A 25932-nucleotide genomic window follows, 5' to 3' on the forward strand; every position below is an offset into this window, starting at 1 on the left:
CCGCATGTCCTATCTCCAACAAATCCAGTCCATTCTCTGCTCAAAAGGCAAATGATCTACCCCCACCACCACACGCACAAAACACACACACACATCAAGAAAGAAACACAATCAAAAGGCAAACAACTAAGAAAATCCTTAGCGTATATATAGATTGTATGGATCAATGAGGAATATTGATAGAATAAGGAAAAATAGGAATGCACAGCTTATTTTGAAAGATTAAAAATAGCCAAAAACCACATGAAAAAAATGTTCACTCACTTATGTATTCATTCAACAAGTATTTATTAGGAGCCTACACAATGCAAAGCATGTTTTCTAGACAACGGATTTATGGAAATGAGCCAAAGGATTCAATGGGACAACAAAACAAAGAAGTAATTACAGTTGAGCCTTGAGCAATGCAGGAGCTGGGGTGCCGACCTCCTCTCTTCTGTGCACTTGAAAATCCATGTACAACTTTTGACTCCCCAAAAACTTAACTACTAATACCCTACTGTTGACTGGAAGCCTTACTGATAACATGAACAACTGAATACACATATCTTGTTACATGTATTATTCACTGTTTTCTTACAATAAAGTAAGCTAGAGAAAACATTAAGATCATAAAGAAGAGAAAATACATTTACAATACTGTACTTATCAAAAAAAATCAAGTAAGTGGACCCATGCAGTTGAAACTTGTGTTGTTCAGGAGTCCACCGCACAGAGCATATTAAATAATCGCCATGGAGGGCAGCACGGCATATGGGATGGGCCACAGACTATACTGGGAGGCCAGGGAGCCTTTGAAGAGTGACATTTGAACAAAGACTGGAAGGTGCCAAGTGGATATTTGGAAGAGGGTCTTTCAGGCAGAGGAAACAGTAAGCAGAAAAGTCCTGGAGCCAAAGCACTGCAAGATCAGCAAGGCCAGCGCAGCTTATGCCAAGTGGACTAGGGAATGGATGAGGTGAGTAAGGGGGTGTTAATCATAACGTACCTCGCACCCTACAAATTAATCACTCTTTCCTCCAGGCTACCTATGAGCCACGTGCAAACTGCTCCCATGTGTGTGCACGACTTGATCGTCTCACAGATGTGGCACAAAGCAGGTGCACGGCAACGTTTGATCAAGCAATCAGCCACTTACTGACTGCAATCTTTAGAAAGTGCTTTCTATATAATTGTGGTACAATTCTCTAAAATTTCCCATCCTCAGTCCCGTTTACTGCTCTCTAGAATCATACAGAATAGATCTTTCATGACACATTTCCAGTTCCTTCCACTCTTCAAGTAACAAGGCATATACCCTTTCCATCTTACTCATTTTTCTCTGGACTTGCTGAAGTTCATCTACATCCCCTGTAAAAGTACCAGGAAGCGAACACACTGTTAACAAGGGGGTCTGTCTAGTGCTTGCACTGCAGCAGAGTATGACCCCCTTAATTCTGGGCCCCCCACTTCCACTAACACAATTCCCAGAACACTGGGTATTAAGAAGGTAACCACTTTTCCACGTTTCTTCTCTTTGGTGGCCTGAGTCACCTCCTGAAAACACGCACGTGACTTTTTACAAGACTATGACACTGCTCTACTCAAAATCCTTCGCGCAGAATCTTTAGCACGGAGATCAAGCAAGTCCCTTTACAGTCACTCGGACACGGACGCAGGGCCAGGCACGAGCAAGCGAGGAAGCGATTCTACAAGCACCGTTATAAATAGTCTCGCAAGGGTTCCGGCCTCGGTTCTTCGGCTTCTTGTGTTCCCTCCGCCTGACGTCATCCCGCCAGTGTCCACCGTGGGAAGTTCCCCTAAGCCGTCCTCATCTAAGCCAAGAGCCTCTTCGGCTTCTGCTCCACGGCACAGCCCCGCGGCGCCGGGCCAGGGCTGAGCCCTAGCTGCGTTTGACCGCGCCGCGCCGTTCGTCAGCGGACAAACCACCCCGGGCTCTCCCCGGCTCTCCCACGCCTGCTCGCGCGTCCAGCGCCCAACTGCACGGAGGCACCTGCAAGCCGACCTCCCGCGCCAGGGCAGCCAGCCAGGCGGCCGATTCACCTCCGTCCCCAGCGTTCTGCTTGGAGAACGTGGCCTGGAGAAGCTCCCGGCCCCTGTGAGCTCTGCCGCAACTCAGGACCCACGCCGGGGGCAGCGCGGGTCCCCCGGACAGTGACCCTAAAGCCGCTGCCCAGACGCCCGGGCAGCCGAGGAAGGGTCGGCGCCGGGAGGACAGGCCAGCACCCCGCCCCCCGCCCGCCTGCTCCCCGCCTCACCACGCGCTGGGCGACCACCGCCAGGCCCTGCGCCGACGCCGACGCCGACGCGGGGACCACTCTCAGCAGCCTCGAGGCCATTGCTCCGCGGTCGGCCCCGGCTCAAGGACCCGAGGGGACGCGGTCGCGACGGGGTCCTCTTCCGCGGCCGGCGCGCCGCCGTGACGTCACGGCCGGGCTGCCCGGGCGGCGCCTGCCGGGAGCTTCCGGGCGACGGGCGCAGGCGCCGAGAGCGGGGTCTGGGCTGCCGGCCGCTGGCCGCACGGGGCCGGCTGCCCTCCGCCTGCGCCCCGCGCGGGCCTTGCAGGGTCCGGCCGCCCGACCTGGGCCTGGGGCCGCGACAGAGGCTCTGGAGACCCTCTGCGGGGGTTCCGAGGTCGTGCGGGGCGCGGAGCCGAGGCCTCCCCCGGGCTGGCAGCTGCTGCGCCCGGGACGCCCCCCGCCCTCCCACATTCCCCGGGCGGGCAGGTGCAGACCTCAAAGTCACCTGGACCTCTCTCGGTGGCCCGAAGCCCGTCCGAGCCCGGAAGGTAGCTCGGGACCGGGCGGGGCAGGGGCGGGAGGCAGCCACGATGGCGGACATGGCCCCTCCGCCCCGGGGCGCCGGGCAGGGGTCCCCGTCCTCGTCCTCCCGGCTGGGTTACGAGGGCCCCCAGGCCTGATGGGGCCTGTACACCTCGGATGGCATCCGAGCGCACAAGCGCAGCGGGCTCTCGGTTAACTGCAGTCCTTCCGGGGCTCAGGTTAGCACGAGTTGACTTTAACGCGAGGTTTCTTTCCTACTGGCCTTACGTTCGGGAGGGTTTTAGCGTCGCACGTTGTCGGGCTCATGGTTCTTAACTCCCGAAGTTTTCTGTCGTTTAACTGCCATTTGGTTCTCAACTTTTCGGAATGATAGGGTGGGAATGCGGTTCTGGAAACGAAGGTCTTGCAGCAGGTATTTCCCTAATTCGAAAATTCCTGCTGGGCCGAAATGCAGAGCCCTAGTCCGCGGAGCCAGAGTGACTTAGAAGATCTGGGATGGGCCCTGAACTGCGATGGAAATGGTCTGCATTGAGAGAAACACGGTTCTAAACCCTTCGTTCCCAGAGAGCAGGGGCCATGTTCACGTCCTGCCCCGTGTCCCCAGCCCCAAGCAAAGCTCCTGACACGTTGCAGGTGCACCTCCAGTAAGCAGGTGCGACCAGGGAGCCCTAAGCCCTCCAGCCCCATGGGGTCACCACCTACCAAGGCCTCCCTCCACATCTTGTCTCGGGTCAGAGTTCAGGGAAGGGCTCTCTGTCCTCTTCTCATCTTGCTTTGTTATCTATCCCATTCACCTGTTGCCTCTAGCGCTCCAGTTTTCTTGCCCAGCTTTACCCTAGATGAAGACACATCTTTTATGTTCTTTCCCAAGACAAAGCCCTTGTGTGAGCAACTGGTCCTGAGGGCAGAGTGAGACAGAGAGAGAGACCACAGTCACACATCCCTGCCAGGTGATGCATGGTCAGGCCTCGCAGGCCCTCTCCACCACTGTTTTGGGAGCTGCCTCCCTGTCAAGGCCTCTTCCAGACCTGGCCTCCTCTCCTCCCTGGTACCTCCTCCAGGGATGGATCCTGAGACAGAACGACAGGGGACAGAGTCCGTGGGGCACAGCTCTGAACACTAACATTCATGATGAATATTGAAGTAAGAGATATTATATATAATGCTTCCCAACTACTCTTTGTAAATCAAAATTTATTTAAACAGGTTAATCTTGTAACTACAGTAAGTTAAGCTCTTGGTACACAGAAATAGATAATATGTTTCAAGTGTTCCTCGTTGTGAGACCATTCATAAACACTGTTATGGGACTTTGGTAGCCAGCTCCAACCAGTACTGTCTTTCCCTGTCCAGAAACACTGGAAAAGGAAAACATGCACTCAGGAAATTCACTTCCAAGTGAGCTTCATTTATAAATATCCTGCAAGTTACACTTCTGTCCAGCTGCAGTTTGAGTGACCGTATAATCACTACCACAGTGAAACCAAATGAGAGAAAATTCAATGTTGATTCATAAGAAAAAGTTGACGTTTCTGGATCAAGAGGAGATACTTGCTCTATCCTGAGATCACATGCCCTTTGAGACTTTACTAATGAGAGTCACGTTTGTGAGGTATACACTTACAGAACACTATCCCCCAAATCCTAACCTGTCCAGTGTCCATCTGAGATACTACATAATACCTGAGGGTCAGCACCGACTAGCCGTGTAAAGCACATGATGGAAACCTCACCAGACCCGGGCAGTTCCGTGCATGCATCCGGCTGCAGGTACAGCCTGATCTAGGTCTCAAGCAGTATTCTCCCTGGGTCACCTCTGACTTCTGCTTCCCTGAGAACTTGGTACCCCACAAAACCCCGAGCATGGATGTTTGTGGCCGTTGTGTTATAATAGCCAGATGCTGGAGTCGGGTGGGACGTCCTTCAGAGGGGGAGTGGTGAGCAGACTGACAGGTGCACACCAGGGAGCGCGGTCAGCACTGAAGTGGAAAAGAAGAACAAATGAGGAATCGCTACGTGGAGAATGACTCCCGAGAAGGTGTAACTCCATTTACACAACATCTTGAAATGACGTTTCGGAGACAGTACACATTAGTAGCTGCAGGGGTCAGCAGTGGAGGTAGGTTTGCAGGGAGAGGGAGGGAAGTGATGCACTTATAAAAGACCGGCTTGAGGAATCCGTGTGGCGTTGGGCAGTGCAGTGTCTTGATTGTGGTGGTGGACCCAAAACCTACACAGATGAAAACATTCTGTAAAACTTAGCACACACACTGACGCAGACACAAATAAGTACGGGAAATGCGGGAAGTCTGAAGAAGGTGAGTGGACCAAATGAGCATCCACGTCCTGGTGGTGATACTGTATGACAGTTATGCAAATGTGATTGTTGGGAGAAATTGGGCAAAGTTTACAAAGGATCTCTGTGTTATTTCTTAACAACTGCGTGTGAATCTGCAATTACCTCAGTAAAGTCTTTAATAAAGATGTCAGTAGTGTTTATATGGGACTTCTCTGTTCTGTCCCATCATCTGTGTGTCTCAACAATACCACAGACTGAGGACTAGCTATAGAGTAAGTCTCCAAATCGATAGGCTAATTCCTCCAACTTTATTCTCCTTCGAAATTGGTTTAGCTGTTCTACTTCTTTTGCCTCTTCATCTAAAGTTTAGGATCGTCTTCTCTGCGTTTACAGAAACTCTTGCTGCAGTTTGGGTAGTAATTGTGTTAAAACTGTCTAGCAGTTTGGGGAGGATGGGCCTCTTGCTGTGCTGACTCCTCCCACCCCTGCGCAGCAGACGCCCCGCATCTATTTGCGCCCTCTCTAACTCCTGCAGCTGGCACCGCACACCTTCCAGCATGGGAGTTTGGCAGTTTTGGTAGGTCTGCACCTAAGTACTTGAAAAACGTTTAGTGCTTTCGGATGATATTTTAAATTTTGTGTTCCTCGTGTTCGTTGCTAGTACATGACACAGCTGGCTCTTGTGTGCTCAGTTTGTTTCCCGTGGCCTTGCTGAAACACTGTTAGTTCTAGAAGATGGTGTGTCGATTCCTATGCAGACAGCTGTGTCATCTGTCAGGAGCGGTTTTATTTCATTCCTTCCGACCTGGACGCCCTTCACGTCTTTTCCCGTCTTTGCTGCACCAGCTGGAACTCCGGTTCTGTGGGTGGCCGCGGTGGCAAGAGCCGACCTCCTTGCATTCTTAGGGGGAAACACTCAGGTTTTGGCCATGTGTGATGCCAACTCCAGGAGACTTGTAAATGCTCTTCAGGAAGTTGGAGCAGCTCCCTCGGTCCTTTGTTTCCTGAGAATTGCTCATTGTTACCATGAATGACGTTAGATTTTGTTAAGCAGTTTCTCTGCATCTGTTGATAGAAGCATGTGCCTTTTCTGCTCTAGCCTGTTAATACAGTGGATCTCAGTGATTGGATTTTGAATCCTGAACCAACCTTGTATCCCTGGACTAAACCCCACATGGTCATATTGTGTCATACTTTTTGTATATTGCTGAATCCCATTTGCAAATATTTTAAAACAATTTTACATGTATATTCATGAGAGAGATGGGCTGTAGTTTTCACTTTGGACCATCTTTGTAAGGCTATAGTATCAGGATAATACTGGATTCATAACATTACCTGGGAAGTGTTCCTGTTTTACTTTCCCCAACCACTTCTTGTTGGTGGACTCCTGACTGGCCCCTTTGCCAGTGATGCTGGGCTCAGCTGGTGGCACTGGGGGGACTGTCCATCCACACAGAGGAAGAAGGAGCCCCCTGGGCTGGGACTCCTGTACTCAGCACATCTGTCCTTCAGGTGTAAAGGGGGAAACAAAGACATTCTGAGGGGAAGGAACACTGAGAGACGTTTCCAGCAGACCCCACCCCTAAAGTGTGGCTACAGGAGAACCGTGGCGTGGGCGTAAACAGAATAGACCTCCTTCATGAGCTTCTCACATCCCGTCGGATGGTTGAAGCATGTCTTTGTGGAGGAAACAGAACAATCACATGGAGAAATTGGGGAGGGTACAAGGACGTCAACAAAAGTTGACTATTCGCCCGAAGTGGTAAAGCAGGGATATGACAGATTGTGAGCAACTGCGAAAGAAACCGCACGATACAGAACGGCACTGCCCAAACACCACCTCCTAAGCAAGTGGAATTATTATTATGACACTATAACTAAATCAAGATGGATCTCTAAAAAATATAAAGGTTTCCAACCAAAAGGTAAGAGGAAAGAAAGAAAAAGGAAAACAGACATAAGCACTAACAATTACTCGATAACCTAAATTATCCAAATTGATTTTGTAATTTCAAAACTGCCCCCCCCCCAAAAAAATTCCCACACCCAGATGATTTCACTGGAGAATTTTGCCAAACACTTGAAGACTTAACTCTATACAGTCTCCTCTGGAAAATAGAGGAAGAGGGAATGTTCCCCAGCCCATTTTATGGTACCCAGACAGAAAAAGATAGCACCAAAAGAAAGAAAAAAACATAGGCCAATATTTCTCATGAACTTAGACGCAAAAATTCACAATTCACAAAATGTTATCAGATTGAATCCAGCAATGAATAAAAAATGAAGACCACACCACCACCAAATGGGATTTGTTTAAAGGTTGCAAAGCTGATTTGATATTCAAAGTCAGTCACTGCAATCCGCCTTAACAGGTAAAGAAGAAAAATCAGTGGTCAGAACACCTGCAGTAGAAGACACATTTGACAAAATACAACACTCATTCACGTTTAAGAAAAACAAAAACATAACAAAACAGACCGTCCTGGCAAGCAGGGAAGAAGGGAGGAGCTGCTTCAACTTGGTAAGGAACGTCTACAAACCCCACAGCTGACATCACACTTGATGGTGAAGGGCTGATTCTTTCTTATATGAGAGGAAGCAGCAAAGATACCCGCTTTCCCTGCTCTCATTCACCAGGGCCTTGGAATCCTAAACAGTACAGAAAGGCAGGAATAAAAAGGATATGAAAGGAAGAAATTACACTGCCTTTATTCATAGATTACATGATTGGCTAGGTAGAAAATCCAAAGCAATATACCCCAAAGAGCCCCTAGGACTAATAAATGAGGTCTGTGAGCTTGCAGGTTACAAGGTCAATGCACAAAAATCTGCATTTCTATATATTACGAACAAATAAGTGGAGGCTGAAATTTAAAAATGCAATACCATTTATGATTGCTCCAGAAAAAAAAAAAATGTAATACTTACATATCATCTAGCAAAGCATGTATAGGATCTGTATGCTGCAAACCACAAACCACCAGAGAAAGCAGTCAGAGAAAACCAATCGCTGGAGAGACTTGCTGTGTCACTGTGTTGGAAGACTCAGCAGAGCAACAATGCCAGTTCTCCTCAAAATGATTGTAGGCTTCATGCAGTTCCTACCAAAACCCCGTCAAGATCCTTTGTACACATAAACAAGCTTATTATGAAATTTATAAGGAAACATACAGGCCCTAGAATAGCCATAATCATTTTGAAAAAGAATAAAGTGGGGGGAACCAATCATTCTTGCAATGTTAAGAATTTACTAAATAGTAAAAAAAAAAAAAAAAAAAAAGAATTTACTAAATAGCTACATTTCTCAAGCCCGTGCAGTATTGGTGGAGGGACAAACACATAGATCAACAGAACAGAGGACCAGAAATAAGCCAACACAGATACCCTCACCTGATATTTTATAAAGGTACAAATGCAATTCAGTAAAGGAAGGATAGCTTCTTGCACAATGGTGTCACAGAAACTGGACATCCTTGATATGACCTTCACACCATATGCAAAAATTAACTCAAAACAGATCACAGATCTAAATGTAAATGTGACTATACAGCTTTTAGAAAACAGTCCTAGAATAAAAGCTTCAGGACCCGGGATGAGGGGAAGAATTCTTGGACTTGACATCAAGAGCATGATACACAGAAGGAAAACAAGCTACATTGGAACTCAGCAAAATTTAAATGTTTGTTCTACAGGGACTTTACCAAACAGACAGACATCAGATGGGGAGGAAAACGTGTGCAATTTGACAAAGGATTTGCATCTAGAATATGTAAAGAGCTCCCAAAACTGAACATTAACAATCCACTTAAAAAATGGGAGGCATGCCTGGATGGCTCAGTTAATTAAGCACCCAACTCTTGATTTTGGCTCAGGTCATGATCTCAGGGTCCTGGGATCAAGCGCTATATTGGGCTTCCCACTCAGCTTGGAGTCTGCTTGAGATTCTCTCTCTCCCTCTGCCCCTCCTCCTGCTAGTGCTCTCTCTCTCAAATAAATCTTAAAAAAAAAAAAAATAGGAAAGAGATGTGAACAGACTTCACTGACGAGGACATGCGGATGGCCAGTAAGCACAGGAAAGGATGCTCAACATCATTAGCAGTTAGAGAAATGTAAATCAAACCACAATGAGACACCACTGCATACTTTCCAGAAAGGCTAAGTAAGACACGGTGATGACACTGATGCTGGAGAAGATGCCCAAACTGCTCACTTGCTCACTGCTGGCAGGAACAGAAAATGGCACAGCCTCTCTGCCAAAGTGTTGGCAGTTCCCTTTAGCACTAAAAATGAGCTATAATACAACAATGATGCAAATGAGCACTTGTTCTCCTGGGCATTTACCCCAGAGAAATGAGAACTTAGCTTCACAGAGAGACTTGTACTTGAGTGTTGCTTGCACGTTCACGCCTCACAGCTGGCAACCGGGAACACCCCCGCGTGTCCTTCAACAGGTGAACGGTTCAGCCGTGGTGCAGAACACTTGTTGGCAACAAACACAGACTGTTGATACACAGCCTGGATGGACCTCCAGAGAATTTTGTTGAATGGAAAGAACCAATCTCAAAAGATTGCACACGCTATGATTCTGTTTATGTAACATCCTTGAAATAACAACATTATAGAGACAGAGAACAGATTCGTGGTTGCCAGAGGCTGGGACATCAAGTGTGTGTCCTGTGGTGATGGAAACATTCCACATGCTATGAAGGTGGTAGTCCACAAAGCTACACGGGTGATAAAACTACGGAGCTACATGTGTGCACACACATGCACACACACATGAAGATGAGTGCATGTATAACTGGTGGGATGTGAATCCATTCTGTGGGTTGCATTGAAGTCAGTGTCCTGATACTGAGCTGAGCTAGTCATGCAGGATGGTGTCATCCAGGAAGGCTGGGCAAAGCACACAGAGAACCTCCCTCCATATTTCTCTGCAACTTCCTGTAAATCTCTCATTATTTCAAAAAAGAAAGTTTAAAAATTGTGTTCTATGGACCAGCAACAAAGGAACAGAGGTAATTTAATTTAAAAAATAAAAAATAGGGCGCCTGGTGGCTCAGTTGGTTAAGCGACTGCCTTCGGCTCAGGTCATGATCCTGGAGTCCCGGGATCGAGTCCCGCATCGGGCTCCTTGCTCAGCAGGGGGTCTGCTTCTCCCTCTGATCCTCCCCCCTCTCATGTGCTCTCTCTCTCTCTCTCATTCTCTGTCTCAAATAAATAAATAAAATCTTTAAAAAATAAAATAAAATAAATAAATAAAAAATAAGTGTTGGGGAGGCTCCAGACTGCTGGGACCCTCACACACTGCTCATGGGAGCGAAAAGTCGGTGCACCCACCCTGGAAAACAGTTTGGCAGTCCCTACTAAACCTACCAAAACACATACCTCATGTTGCAGCAATTATCGGTGTCATTTACGTGTACCTCGGTCCAGCCTACGCACACAGCTAGCAAAACTCAGTGTACGTTAGTGAAAAGAAATGTTCACCACGGTATTAGCCATAATAATAATAATAATAGGCATCATCCCTAACACTGTCCACAGAGTCAATGCATAGTGCACTGTGATACGTTTAAATGGTGCAATATTACACATGATATGCTTGAATCATTGCTACATGCAAAAACATCAAGGATTCACTCAAGCATCATAATGAAAGAAACATAAAAGCATCTTCACAACTGCATTCATAAAAACCTCAAAAAATACCCAAAGTGACCGCTGCCCTTTGTGAAAACAAAAACAGATAAAGGTTTATTATTTCTGTGTGGTTCTATAGTTTGCTATATTTCATTTGCAGATTTACTTTAAAAAGCATAAAGTGCAATATAAGATAGCATTTTATTATCACTACAAATTAGATTTCAGGATGTTTGACTGTCCTATTGTGAAGAGTGACCTAGCCCAAGAGCCTTTTTCAAGGCAGCCTTAAATTCCTTGTTCCTCAGACAGTAGATCAACGGGTTGATTATTGGGGTGAGGACAGTGTAAACAGCAGAGATGAGCTTGTTGGAGCTCCGGGAATCGATGGCCTGGGGCCGGACGTACATGAAGATCATGGCCGTATAGAAGATGGTGACCACGGTGAGGTGGGAGGCACAAGTGGAGAAGGCTCTCCAGCGGCCAGTGGCCGAGGGGATGCGCAGGACAGCCAGGGTGATGTGTCCATAGGAGAGCACGGTGGCCATGAGGGGAAACACCAGGATGATGAAGGCAAGGATGAAGTCCACCAGCTCTGCAGTCGAGAAGTCTGTGCAGGCTAGTTTGAGGATAGGGGAAATGTCACAGAAGAAGTGGTTCACGATATTGGAGCCACAGAACGTGGCGCTGGAGATAAAGTACACCTTGATGGCGGAGATGGAGAAGCCGCTCACAAAGGAGAAGACCACCAGCTGGATGCAGAGCCCCATGGTCATGATGACTTGGTAGCACAGGGGGTGGCAGATGGCCACGTAGCGATCATAGGCCATGGAGGCCAGGAGCACGCATTCAGTGCACACCAAGGAGCTGAAGAAGTAGAGCTGAGTCATGCACCCAACAAAGGAGATGTGTTTCTGCTGCAGGAGGAAACCACCCAGCATCTTGGGGTTGATGTCAGATACGTACCAGATCTCCAGAAAAGACATGGAGCCCAGAAAGTAGTACATGGGCCTGTGGAGGGAGGAGCTGGTCCGGACGGTGAGGATGATGGCCAGGTTCTCCACCAGCACAAAGAGGTAGGTGAGCAGGAAGAGGAGGAAGAGCACATACTGCAGCCGAGGGGCCGTGGAGAAGCCCACCAGGATGAACATGCTGACCTGGGTGACATTCTCTCCCCTCATCCTTGTGTGCTGGGAGCCTGCAAAACACCACCATTCCAGAGTGAGGGGCTGTGGGGCCTCGGGGGGAGAAGGCAGAGCTCACCCTGCAGGAGAGTTTCAGCCCAGAGATCGGACGCCTGGCTCCATGAGCAGTGGAGGGAGCAGAAACTGTCTCCAAGTGAAGCCTTTCCCATCAGGAAGTTCCTGGTGTCCTTGGGGCTGGTCACGCTAAGAGTGGGGCTCTGGAATGCCCACCCACGTCCTCCCCCAAGTATCCCACGGTGGTCCTGTTTCCCTACAACCTGGAGTTCTCCAAAGATTCTAAAGACGATAGGCTCTCTGCAGCCAGTGTTACCTGGGCCTGTCATTGGTCATCGGGCACGCTCTTTCTAAATCAGTGGATACTGAACCTTCCACCTGGTTTCAGAGTTGATTTTGTAAGAGGAAGGGACAGCAGCAGGGCTCATGGGACGGTGGGATATGGTGTCCCAGTTTAGCCAGACCCTGGACCCAGACATACCCACAGGGCTGGGGGTCTTTGGGAGTAGCGGAAGTCTCCCGGGCCAAGAGGGGAGAGTGGTCACATATCTATCTTTGTGCCATCTCAAAACCCCTGAAAATATGACAAAGGAGTAAAAAGCTAAAAACTCAGGGACGCCTGGGTTGCTCAGTCGGTTAAGCATCTGCCTTCAGCTCAAGTCATGATCCTGGGGTCCTGGGATCGAGCCTGCTGTGTGTGGGGCTCCCCGATCAGCAGGGAGCCTCCTTCTCCCTCTGCCCCTCACCCTGTTTATGCTCGCTTGTGCTCTCTCTCTCTCTCAAATAAATAAATAAATAAACCTTAAAAAGAAGATAAAAACCCATAACATCAGAACATCAAAAGAGACCAGAAGGGGGATATCAGCAAGGGAAGGATTTTGAACCAATTCTGGAGGAAAGAAAGCAGATGGCAGAAAGGTGGCTGGGGCAGCAAGAGTAGAGAAGTCTACCAACAAAAAGGAGAATTACAGACCAATATCCCTGATGAATATGGATACCAAAATACTTGGCAAGATCCTAGTCAATAGGATCCAACAGTACATTAAAAGGATTATTCACCACAACCAGGTGGGATTTATTCTTGGGATGCAAGTGTGATTCAACATTCGCAAATCAATCAATGCGATAGGTCACATTAATAAAAGAAAAGACAAGAACCATATGATCCTCTCGATCGATGCAGAGAAAGCATTTGACAAAATACAGCATCCTTTCCTGATTAAAACTCTTCAAAATACAGGGATTGAGGGAACATATCTCAATATCATAAAAGCCATCTATGAAAAGCCCCCAGCAAATATCATTCTCAATGGGGAAAAACTGAGAGCTTTTCCCTTAAGGTCAGGAACACGACAAGGATGTCCACTCTTGCCATTATTGTTCAACATAGTACTAGAAGTCTTAGCCTCAGCAATCAGACAACAAAAAGAAATAAAAGGCATTCAAATTGGCAAAGAAGAAGTCAAATTCTCACTCTTCACAGATGACATGATACTTTATGTGGAAAACCCAAAAGACCCCATCCCCAAATTACTAGAACTCATATAGTAATTCAGCAATGTGGCAGGATACCAAATCAATGCACAGAAATCAGTTGCATTTCTATACACTAACAACATAACAAGAAAGAGAAATTAATGAATCGATTCCATTTACAACAGTTCCAAAAACCATAAGATAGGTCATAAGATAGGAATAAACCTAACCAAAGAGGTAAATTCTAGTTTCTCTAGAAACTATAGAATACTTAGGAAAGAAATTGAGAAAGACACAAAGAAATGGAAAAACATTCCATGCTCATGGATTGGAAGAATAAACATTGTTAAAATGTCTATGCTGCCCAGAGCAATTTACACTTTCAGTGCAATCCCTATCAAAATACTGTCGACATTTTTCACAGAGCTGGAACAAACAATCCTAAAATTTGTATGGAACCAGAAAAGACCCCGAATAGCCAGAGGAATGTTGAAGAAGAAAAGCAAAGCTGGCGGCATCACAATTCCGGACTTCCAGCTCTATTACAAAGCTGTCATCATCAAGACAGTATGGTACTGGCACAAAAACAGACACACAGATCAATGGAACAGAATAGAGAGCCCAGAAATAGACCCTCAACTCTATGGTCAACTAGTCTTTGACAAAGCAGGAAAGAATGTCCAATGGGAAAAAGACAGTCTCTTCAACAAATGGTGTTGGGAAAATTGGACAACAACATGCAGAAGAATAAAACTGGACCACTCTCTTACACCACACACAAAGATAAACTCAAAATGGATGAAAGACCTCAATGTGACACAGAAATCCATCAAAATCCTCTGACTTCAGCCACAGCAACTTCTTTCAAGACACGTCAGATGTCTGACAGGTGTGATAGGGAAAGGTGGAGGGGGTAAAAACCAGGCTCCTACATGCAGTTTGCTTCCAGAACAGTCTAGTGGCTGCCCCCACATGGCCCTCTCCATCCTGTGTGTGGGTCCCCAGAGGCGGCCTTGATGGGACAAAGGGCCATGTCACCCTCATCGTCCTCATCACTGACCAAGTATTTTAACATGAAACACGTCCTGTCATGGTCACCAGGACCCTGGAAAACAAGGCTGACATCTTCACGTTCAGATGAGTCAGACTCAAAGCAAAATGTTTGGGGGCTCACCCGGGATCGTGGCAGCACCAGGACACAAACCCGGGCCCTCTGACCCCATGGCTGCCACTTCTCCCACCAGATATCAACAAGAGAGAAAACAAACCCATCTGGCTGTGGCCAGAAATCTGGAATTGTTAAGACGGATAGATGGTGTTGCAGGCTGCCTTCTGACAGGACTCTAATAGGCTATGCAAACCAAAGGTCACAAAAAGAAAGTATTTTTCAGCAGGACAGGCAGACAATGCCCTTTAAGAAAGAAATGCTGGCTATGTATGTTTGTCACATCCGTACTTGGAATACCGTGCAGTCACTGAGAAGGAACCCATCTCTCTACAGACATGGAATGATTTCCAAGACACACAGTTAGATTTTCTAGATATTCTTAGCAGCACGTACAGTGGGCCTCCACTGGTGTACGTAAGGGCACATACGTGGGACGACTGTGTGTGGCCGTCACACAGGGAACTCGGCATGCCCGTTGCCCTGGCTGGGAAGCAGGTGGCTGGAACACAGTGGCAGACGGAAAGCTTTCTATGGTATATTTTTGCTACTTTTTCCATTTTGTTTCATGTGTGTTATCTATTCAAAACAGTAATCTGTTACTTATTTTTAAATTCTCAAATTCTCCTGTAAAAAGAAGATGTTATGTGCTGGATTAAACATTCAGCAGGTAAACATTTCCCTAAGCCGCGGTTCCACATCCATGCGGAAAACACACAGACAGACTGGGCCACTGGGAGTGTGCCTCTCATGATTGGCAAAAGCCTCAAATGTGGTATCGTGCAGAATAATGATGCAACAAGGAGGTGCAATGAGAAAGTACAGAATCACAACAAAATCATCTCTCTTCCCAAAAGAGTAGAGAAATGAAAACACAGAAAGGAAAACCTGAAGAGAAGTATAATAGAAACATAGCTGACCCTTGAGCAAGTGGGGGTGATGGGCACTGACCCCCATGCCATCAAAGATCCGTGTTATAGCTTCTGACTCCCCAGAAATCTAACTATGGATAGCCCGCTGGTGACCGGGAGCCTTACCGACACCATCAACAGTCAATGAACACGTATGTTGTATGTTTGTATGTTGTATGTATTATACACGGTATTCTTACAATAAACTCAGCTAGAGGAAAGAAAATGTGATTAAGAAAATCATACATTGGGGCACCTGGGTGGCTCAGTCGTTAAGCGTCTGCCTTCGGCTCAGGTCATGATCCCAGGGTCCTGGGATGGAGCCCTGCATCGGGTTCCCTGCTTGGCGGGAAGCCTGCTTCTCCCTCTCCCACTCCCCCTGTTTGTGTTCCCTCTCTCACTGTCTCTCTCTCTGTCAAATAAATAAATAAATAAGAATCTTAAAAAAAAAGAAAATCATACATTTACAGAACTATAGTGTATTTATCAAAAAAATCCGCATATAAGTGGACTGCTCAGTTCAAACCTCTGTTGTGCAAAGGTCAACTGTGTATTAATGGCATTATCAGGGCATGAATAAGTAGGCAAATTATTAAGAATCTAGATAACTTAATATGAATCTAACAGATCCTTAGAGAAAAATGTGTAGGAAATACCTGGTCAGTGCCTGGCCTGCAGAGAGCATTTCGTAACAGTGGTAGTAACATGCACAGGAGTTGAATTAATTAAATGCAGTAAGACAGTTTTCTTGTCCATTTACTGGTTAAACCATAATGTACACCATAATGGGGTGCGGGATGGAACTGCGCAAAGTGGAGGCCCCCAGCCTCGTGCTCACCTTGCTTATGCCTGGGGTGCTCCCGGCCCTCCCCCACCCCGGCTGGTCCTGCTCTTGGGCCTGTCACCACACACCCGCCATCATGGTAGCTCTGCTCCCCTGTTTGCACCTGCCTGTGTTCTTGGTCTCTGCCCGCTGCACTTCCCAAGGCAAGAGCTATGCCTCCTCGCTCCCCACTGGACCGGGCACCAAGCATGATTGCCGACACACAAGATGAGCTCCACGAACCCTAAGGGGGTGGGAAGCATGGGACAGAAGAGTTGCAGATGATAATGCGACCCAGCCAAAGATGCTGAAGGAGAGATGGTACCACACAGCTGCTCCCTCTTCCCTCTCTTCTTAGTCCTCAAATCCCAGAGAACTTTCTTAGAAAATACAAAAATAGAGGGAAACCCTCATGATGCAGGAAGCTAGGGAGGAGAGCGGGCCATGCCCCAAGCACCTAGAAGATGTCACCAGACTCCTGAACACAGAAGAGAAGAAATGCTAATGAAGCCATGCACCCGCAGAGCGTGCAGGAGCCCCATGGCTCAGGGGACACGAGGCGGGAATGTGACCTGGGTTCTCTGACTAGGAGGGCTGGGAGGAGCGAGCTGTATGACTCGTGGAGGGCCATTTGTCACTGCAAATAAGCAGGACTTACAGGGCTGCCTTGTGGCTGGCCCTGGGCTCCGGAGGTTGTAACCGGGTCAGGGCGCCAGCAACCCTAGGTCCCAGGGGAGACCAATTTTGGAACCTCAAGGAAAAAATCCTAAAGGCAACTAGACAGAATAAAATACATTTTATAAAATGGAAGATCACCAGAGTTAGCTTTACTCTTCACCCAATCTTTAGAGCCCAGGAAACAATACTGAAACCTCTACACACTTCGGGGACGGACAGCTGGCCAGTCCAGCAGAAGGATGAAGGCTGTGGGTGAGAACACAGTGTCCAAACCCATTGCATGAGACGCTCTCCACATGACCCGTTCTGAACACGGGGCTGACCAGTGCTTCCTCCGCAGGAAACTCAAGCATCACAGCTGCCAACCTCAGAAGGGGCAGTCCCAGCCCAGGCTACCAGCACACAGAGAGAGACAGGGAGGGAGAGCCAACAAGCCAACACAGCCACTCTCTGACTGTTGTCACCAGGGTTACAGAACAAAATGGGAATGTCAGTCCTTGTGGGTCGAGAAGACAGACAAAGCAAAATAATAATGAGAATTCACTGGGGAAAAAAAAGAGACAGAAACTGGATTTACAGACATCAGGGAAAACCCGGGACAGGCAATGATTATAATGAGGAAAATCTGTGTTTGTTGCCTTGTTTTTTCCAGAGGCGGACATCAAACTGGCATGTTTGTATAACATCAGTAACATCAGTTCTTAACACTTTTTGAAGTAAGCAATAGTCTCCAAAAGGATGTGGACCCTATAAATCCTGAAAGGACAATACTAAAACGGAGAAGTAAAGGAAACACCAAGAAAGCGTGTAAATAAGGTGGGATGGCCACAGGAAAAGAAATGCATTGGCCGCAACAATAAATGTAAACAGAATAAAATTTGGCAAAAAGAGAAGACTCCGAGCATGTGAGAAAGGATCTATGACAGAATATGTGTTATTACAGAATATGTGTATTCTGCAGAACAAAACACTCGGGAAGGTTGAAGTTACAGGCTTAGCTCAGGCATGTCAGACAAACAACAAGAAAGCCTGATTTCAGGATTAATACTGGATCAGGTAACACTCAAGACCTCAAATGGTCCGTCTTCTTTATGAACCTTCTAGTCCCTGATATGACCTCCACACACTCTGCGGTGGCTCTGGTGTAGAGAAAAGTAGCTGGAAGGAAGGAGGCCACAGACGAGCATGTGTCGCTCATGCCGCGACAGACCCACAGCAAGAGCAGGTGAGGATGTAGAGTGTCAGAATAACATGATTCATAGGCTGATTGGAGGGCTATTAATTCAGTACCTTGAAAAAAGGGATGTGCCCACAGAAAATTTGGAAAAAAATTACCATATTTTCAAAGTAGACATCATAGATTTCCCCAATTTCTTAGAAGTGATGGAACAAAAAAATCAAAATCAGTTAACATCAGACTAAACACAACTGCAAACTCTGTGGAAACAAAGACAGCGCTCTGCTAACGAGCTCCCACATCGGCGAGACAGTCAGAACCACGGTCATAGAGCGGGTAGGGAGTGACACGGCAACACTCACGTGTGTGACCTGGCCAGACTGGAATCCGTGCGTGAGTCTGTGCCTCTAAATGCTTTTACTGTTTAGCCAGAAAGGAGGGGAAAATTAAGCAAGTATTCAACTCAAAAAGTCAGAAAATGTATTAAGCCAATCTGAGGACAAACAGGAAAGAATGGGAAATTCTGTTTTAATTAGGAAAAAGAATAGAACTGATCAACAGAGGCAAGAACGGGCTTGGAGGTAGCCTCGGAGTGGGGAACAGTAACACAAAGCCCAGCTCATCCAATAAACGTGAAAATAGGGAACATGCAGACACCATTTTAATGATGAAAGAAGGTACCAACTACAGACAGAGATTCATCAAGTGCTAAGAGAAGGATTGGCAGCATCTATAAAGCACCTACTGTGTGTCCTTGAGTGGCCATACCCACGAGCTTCCCCGGCTCCTGAAAGCAGCTGTGGAATGCAAAGGTCAGGGTCTGGGGCAGAGGGAGGACTTTCTGAGAGACTGACAAGTGGAAACAGAAAGCCTGACGTCATCACGATAGAGATTTGGGGATTGTTGAAGTCATTGCCAAGGAAACCAACGGGCCCAGATGCTCCTTCCCTCACCTGCACTTCCAATTCCCCCGGCGCTGGGCTTTTCCTATAAACTGTTGTAGGGCAGGGAAAGAGCTTCCTAATGCGGATTCCTAATAGCACAGAAACCTGGCAAGCATTGCACAAAAGGAACACTACATGTCGACCACCTCGCTTGTTTCTACTACAGTTAACAAAATTCCAATAACATTCTAGCATATAGGGCAATATATTAAAAAGGCACACACCACCCACAACCATGATCTATTTCAGGGCTGCACGGAGAGCTCACAGTTAGCAAATCTGTTAGAATGATCACCGTGACAGTCCAGCTGATGCTGAAAAGCTTTGATTGAAAACTATTCCAATGTTTTATACATTTGTCACCTGGGAGAAATGGTTTGGATTAATATGATAAAGAATCCCTGCCTCAGCCAATAGGCTACAGCATCCATGCAGCCGAATACAAGAGTCACTCCAATCCCACTGAGATGGGAATGGAGACGAGTCCTCATGCAAACATGCTGGAACCCACCTCATAAGGGAGTAAAGAAATAGACAAAACTATCCTTGTTTCCACATAACCTGGCTTTTAACCTAGAAAGCCAAAACATTATTACAATTGATTAAGGGATTTCAAAATGAGTATTAAAAATATAGTCATCCTGTATGCCAGCAATCACTAATAAGAACGCTCCATGATGAAAAAAATATACTATTGCAAGGATATCAATATCTCCAAATTGACTTCAAAAATTCACTCAATTATTGTTGAAATCTCACCAAATCTTATTTTTCTTAAAACAGGAAGAAATAATTCTTAAAATCATCTGAAAAAATGAACACATGGGAAAAGCCGTGAAAATTCAAAAAAAGGAAGACTAATGAAGGGGACTTGCTATTTTGGATCGACCATAAAAATGAAGATACCGCTTTAATGAAAGAAATATTAAGAATGGTGACCGCCACCTTGTAAACCAATACAGAAATAATACAGAAAGCACTAAAACCACAACTGAGGGTATCCAGGGATGTAATCAGCAAGGTAAGGGTGGATCGCTTAGTAAATGAGGCCGAGGTAGTGGGTTACATATCTGTTTTAAAAAACAGTGGGGCTTCTTCTCCCTGTTACATCAGGAACTGAATTTCCGACGGCCGCAGCATCGGGGGCGTGCCGGCCGGTCCTGCAACCCCTGGGCTCCCTTCCTATGGACACGGGGGACACAAGCACAGACCGGACACCTGCAGGCAGCGTCCGCTCACAGGTGGCTCGCTAGGAAGAACTCAATCCAGGATGATTGCTGACATTTCAGACGAACGTCGGCGGGAGGCCACTGTGGCACAGCGAGAATCTGAACGACATCTGTACCATCGCCGTCCCAGACACCCCTGTGCTACTCTGTTTCCACTCTATCCTGCACTTTCCTTCAGAAGTCTTGACAACTTTCACTGTAACCATCGTTCTGGAAAACCAGAACATTCTTGTCGAAGCACAGATTTCTGGTTTCTCTTGACCAACTGGAAGATCAGGGGTGACGTGGCCTCACGCTGCTGCGCGCCCACCACGGGCAGGACCCTCTCTGCACTGCGCAAGGTCTGCCCGCCTCCCGCCCGCCGTGGGCGGCACCTACCAGCTCCTCTGCTACCCACCGAGCGGTGGGGTGTGGAGCTGCTGCCGCTCCCCCCGCTCCCCAGGGGCTCTCCTCTCCTTTGTGTTGGCTCTGCTGGGGCTTTGCCCCTCTTAGAGAAAGAAAGAAGTCTCCTCTCTCACATAAATGCTCACCTACAGCCATGGTCTGGTTCCTGCCTTCCCCCACCACCAGCTGGCCTCTGTCCCTGCACATCCCGGGCTGGCTGTCCTGCAGATGCCCGGGACCAACCTGTCACTAGTTTCTGGGCACGCGTTTCACTCCCCACCTCTTCTGCACTTGGCAGTGTGGCCCCAGCCTTCTGTTCTCGCTGTCCACACTGAGCACGAACACCTGCCTCATGTCCTCCATGTCATGCCCAGGTGACCACCCCCGGTCCTCCCTGGTCTCTCTGCAGACTCCACTCGGGCATCCAGCCAACGACAGGAGACCCTCACTGGCCACGGAGTTCACACCCTTCTTGGGTTCTTTGTCTCAGGAGATGGCACCACGATCTACCCCACTGTCCAGGCCAGAAATCCAGCTTCCGCTCCACTCTGCGCTCTTCCCTGCCCCCACAGCTACACGGGCACGGAGTCCTACACACGGCACTTCCTAAATGTCTCCAGAACCGGCTCTCTTGCCTCCACACTCTCCCCGCATCCAGCATCCATCGCCCCCACCCTGGATAACTGCCACTGCCTGAGCTGGCCTTCCTCCAGTCTTTCCTGCCTCCCCCTGGTCTGGTGTCCACGTGGCAGAGAATGGCATGTGAGGCACTGTCCCAGCCACGTCCATCAAGCGTCCTTGGCATAAAAGCCACTCCCTGTGCTCCTGCCCCTCGTGAGCCACAGCATCCTGCCTGGGGGATCACCGCCAGTCCCGAGAGCAACTCGCTAAGTGCCCTGCTGCCCTGTCCCTGGGTAGGACTCAGTGCAGACGCAGCCTCCTCCTGAAGGGCTCCCATGAGCCCCCAGCACTGCAGCCAGATGCCGCCCAGAAATGGAGAATCCTAGGGTGTCTTCTAGGCATTGGCCTTCATTAGTGTTTGGGTGTAGAGGGAAAAGCACACCTTTGGAAAGAGGAAGATGAGGAGCGTGGCTTCAGATGCACTGCAGCAGAAGTTTCCACCAGCCGTGCGGGCCTCCCGTCCAAGCCCAGGGTGTCCGAGCCCATGGAGAGCCAGGGCAGGGTGTCACCTGGGGCTTACCATTTATTCATCCACCCAGTATTTCCCGAGTGCCTACTATGTGGCAGTCACAGTGTCAAGGCCATTGGGATAAATCGGGAGAGAAAGCAATCTTAGCCTTCTGCTTTTGTGAAGAGTAAGTTCTAGTGGAGGCAGAGAAGACAGACCATAACTAATACTGACCACATAGAAGTAACTGCTTAGCATGCAGGAAAGCACGGGGCGGAGAGTGGTCGGGGTGGCACGGCTGGGGTGCTGGGGGCCGGAGCCAGGGTCATGAGAAGGCAACTCTGGGGCAGATGAGTGTTAGCCATGGGGCTGTCGTGGGGACATGGGAGCCATGTGTGGAGTGCATGGAGGGCAGCGTGGGAAGTGCACAGAGCAAGAATCTAAGCAACAGCATTTAAAAAAGAGTCTTCCAGAAGGTGACTTGGGGTAGGTCAGGGACAGTGTTGGGGAAACCTGCTCAGGTCCTGAGGTATGAGCAGCAGTAGAGGGAAGAGCCCATGACAGAAGGTCTGGGGGCTTCAAAACTGAGAATGTGCCCCAATCCCTTTCCACACCCCTCCCTGAATCCTCAGACCAGCAGAGTCCCACCCTGATGCAATGTGTAGGGGTGAGGGCTCTGTCCAACTGCTAGTTTAGGGTGGAGCTTGGGTTTTGTCCAGGATTCGAGCTGAAGTTCGTGCCTCAGTGTAGGTTAGGGCTGGAGCTACCTGATGCGTCCGCTCAGGTTCACGGGTCCCACCATGACTGGGTCAGGGCCAGGGAAACAGTCCTGCCAAAGGGTAGACGCCTCCCCCAAGCCCTAGTCCACCTGGTGGCACAGAGCATTTAAGGGACACCATCTCCGTGTTTCTTTGAATCCTTTTGCACTTCTTGCATATCCCAAACTTCCCAATTTTAAGGCAAAGGTCATTTCTGGTCTCTTCAAAGACAGGGTAACTGGAGGTTTGAAGAAGTGAGAGCTGGAAGTGGGGGCAGTGAAAGGGAGAATGGGCAGGGGGAGGCGAGGGGCAGGGGGGAGGTGGGCAGGGCAGTCCTCCCCTGAAGCTGGGACCCATCGGCACCCTGACGGGGGCAAAGGCAGGGTTGAGGCGGTGTTCTGGAAGCAGCACCCGCTGCCGCCCTGCTTCTCCCACCAACCAGGTCCCTCCTTCTCTGGCTTTGCAGCAAACTGGGAGCCGGTTTTGTTGACACCAGGCAGGACAAGTGGCCCCTTCTGAAACGTTCCTCCATGCCCACTTTCAGAGGACTGCAGGTTCCTTGCAAGGACAAAGGCGACAAGAGGGGACAGGCAGGGCGGGCTGAGGGGCAGGGGGCAGAGAGCAGGCATCACCTGTGTGCTGCGTGCGCTTGGGGCTGAGAGTGTGGGCCAGGCAGACCTGGGTGGTCTCTCCGGATCCTGGAGCAGGGAGGAGGGCACCACTGCAGGAGGGGCAGGCAAAGCAGACAGTGGACAAAGCGGGCAGTGGGAGGAGGGGCTGTGCCACTCAGTGGAGGATTTCAGAGCTCAGAGGGAGAGGAGGACGCTGGAGATACTGGTGAGGTTGGGGGTGAAGCGCGGGCATGCAGGAGCGCGGGGGGAGGAAGTCCCCACACCGCCCACTCAGGGCCAGGAGCCAGTGCCGGTGAGGGGTGGCTCAGTCCTGGCCTCACTCCTGCCATTTCCCTGAAGGACCTGGTCCAGGAGCCGCCCCGACCACCACCTCACTGAGAGGAAGGATGCCATGGGGACCTACCTGGGACAGCTGCAGGCAGCACTGGCCTCCCTTCTCTCTGACACCCTGAGTGGGCAGCCCCTGGCGAGGCCTGGCCAGCCCCCAGAGCAACTGCTGGTTTAAAGGAGGCGCCAGGGAGAAGGGACTGTTGGCTCCCTTCCCCATCATGCACGGATGTGGGGACCCCAGGGTCTAATTACCCCGCTATTGAGAGGTAACTGCCCCACACTGCCAATTAGCACAGAACCTCATGTCGGCGGGCCTCTGGGCCCTGGTGACGGCAGCTGGCTGGGGGCCGAGCCCTGTCTGGCTTCTCCTCTGGCCAGCCCCCATGCCCTGTCCAGGGTCCAGGCCCCCTGACCAAACATCCTCCCCTGTCCGCTCAATCTCTGGCCACACAGCACCGTCTCCACCAGGACCTCTGGTACACTTCCCTTCAGGGCTGGGGAGGGATATGACTCCTGCGCGGGACAGAGGACTTTTCTGGGGTCAGCGACCAGGGCCTGGTCCAGGGAGATGAACTCAGTGAGACACTGCTTTACCCCAGAGTTCGTGAATATTACTATTCACAAGGGGACAAGGAAATGCGAGTTTCTGGCATAAGATAAGAAGTTTTCCCACAAATTCAATCAACCTAAACACCACTGATCAGTCTAAGCCAAAAGAGCTCCATCTGGAAACGTTTCCCAAGCTGGCGGAAGACACGGAGCAACCTAGAGCCTCGCTGGCCGAGGGGGTCTGGGGGCCACACTTGGAGAGCCACTGAGCTCAGGCACAAGGGAGAAGGATGCAATGGGGACGGTTCGCCAGCATTTTTCCTCCTCTCAGGAAAGCAGCCGATAGAAAGAGCAAAGGATGGTCCGGTTACAAAACAGGCAGACGAACGGGCACTTCATCAAAGAGGATAAGAGGATGCAAAGAAGCACTTGGAAAATGTACAGCCCCCTTAGCTGTCAGCAGAATGCAAATCAAAGCCATGCAGAGACCGGGTGCACACCTGTCAGTGTGGTGAAAATAAAGCAGTGACAGCACCCAGTGCCGGGGGCGCGCAGGCCGCGGGGGGTGCCCGCCTGGGCGCGTGAGGTCCTGCGGGTGCGGGGGCGCGCAGGCCACGGGCGGTGTCAGTCTGGGTGCGTGAGGTCCTGCCAGTCTGGAAGGCAGCTTAACAGTTTCTTACAACATTATAAAGTGACATGTTTGCTCACACAGAAACCTGGACACAAATGTTCACAGCAGCTCTGTTCATAATTGCCAAAAGCTGGAAAGGACCCAGACGCCCTTCAGCAAGTGAATGGACAAGCAAGGGGTGGTGCGTGCACACACGAGTGCAGAGCAGCGGGACAACACACACAAACAGCCCTCCAGCAGTGTGGACGAAACCCACGTTTGTGTTTGCCGCCCATCTGCACATCGGAGGTTTTCAACGTGCATTTCCTTAATTACTGATAAAATTGGGCCCCATTCGTATGTTCATAGCTTATTGGCCAGTTGGCTACCCTCTTTCGGAAGCAAATGCTTCCCTCATTTACTTGTTTCAGTTGGGTGCCCTGTATTTCTCTCATTAGTCTGGAGGAATTCTTTGCCTCATTCATATCTTTAGATATATTTTTGGAATTTGCATGTATTACAAGTATGTTCTCCCACTCTGTGTCTTGGCTCTTTATCCACTTTCTAATTTTTAGTGATGCACAGAAGAACAGCACACTGGGCCTCAGCTGGTCTGGGTGACCGTCCCTCCCCGACCCAGCCAGTGGGAGGCAGGCCGAGTCGACCCACTCCCCCTCCTGGGAGAAGTATGAACTAATCCAAGCCTCTAAACCGCGTATGCTTATCACATCCATTTGCCCTGACAGATCCATAGGAACCCAGATATAGACAAATCAGCTCATGCTATTGCCTTGGAAACAGTTCACAGTTTTGGAAAGACGTGGGACCTAAGCTGGCCCGTGGCACTGATGGGAAGATGCTATTTCTTACTCTCTGTTAACGGTCTCATTGAATCCTTTGTTCCTTTAGGTTGGCACTAATTTTTAACATCCTGTTGAGAAATGTCTGCTTTCTCTGAAGTCATAAAGACACCTGCCATGTCTGTTTTGAAGGCTATTTGGATCCTCTTGTTGCAAAACACGCATTCCTTTACCTTCAGGCTTATTGCTGTTTCTCTCTATCTGTCACTGATTTTACCATAAACTTTTCCACCTTGGGAAGGGACATTAGGTAGGGCCTCTGAGCTCCTCCGATTGCTGGTAGCAAGACCAGTCTGGCAAGTGCCTCCGCCTCATGCAGAGTGGGACCACACGGGTGTGGAGCCAGGGGA

General features: G+C 49.0%; 2 protein-coding genes across 8 annotated transcripts in view; both read right to left on the reverse strand.

Annotated features, from left to right (window-relative positions):
* The window catches only part of NDUFA10 (NADH:ubiquinone oxidoreductase subunit A10), a 116932-nt gene extending 114511 nt beyond the window's left edge, over window positions 1-2421 (reverse strand). For 5 of the 6 annotated variants that reach the window (XM_054505915.1, XM_045867610.2, XM_064587388.1 and 2 more), the window contains exon 1: window positions 2259-2420. In XM_054505915.1, the coding sequence (XP_054361890.1) occupies window positions 2259-2339 (81 nt within the window). In that variant the 5' untranslated portion in view covers window positions 2340-2420. Of the gene's footprint in view, window positions 1-2258 lie in introns of all 6 variants that reach the window. The other variant, XM_064587387.1, reaches the window with a different exon arrangement.
* Window positions 2422-10621: 8200 nt separating this feature from the next.
* The window catches only part of LOC123838265 (olfactory receptor 6B2), a 79101-nt gene continuing 63790 nt past the window's right edge, over window positions 10622-25932 (reverse strand). For both annotated transcript variants that reach the window (XM_064587390.1, XM_045867305.2), the window contains one exon: window positions 10622-11926. In XM_064587390.1, coding sequence (XP_064443460.1) covers window positions 10971-11909 — 939 coding nt within the window. In that variant the 5' untranslated portion in view covers window positions 11910-11926 and the 3' untranslated portion in view covers window positions 10622-10970. The remainder of the gene's footprint in view (window positions 11927-25932) is intronic.

The sequence above is a fragment of the Mirounga angustirostris genome, unplaced genomic scaffold, assembly GCF_029215605.1.
Source record: "Mirounga angustirostris isolate CCGP_5_RB_7025 unplaced genomic scaffold, mMirAng1.0.hap1 SCAF_3, whole genome shotgun sequence".
Classification (NCBI taxonomy): Eukaryota; Metazoa; Chordata; class Mammalia; order Carnivora; family Phocidae; genus Mirounga; species Mirounga angustirostris.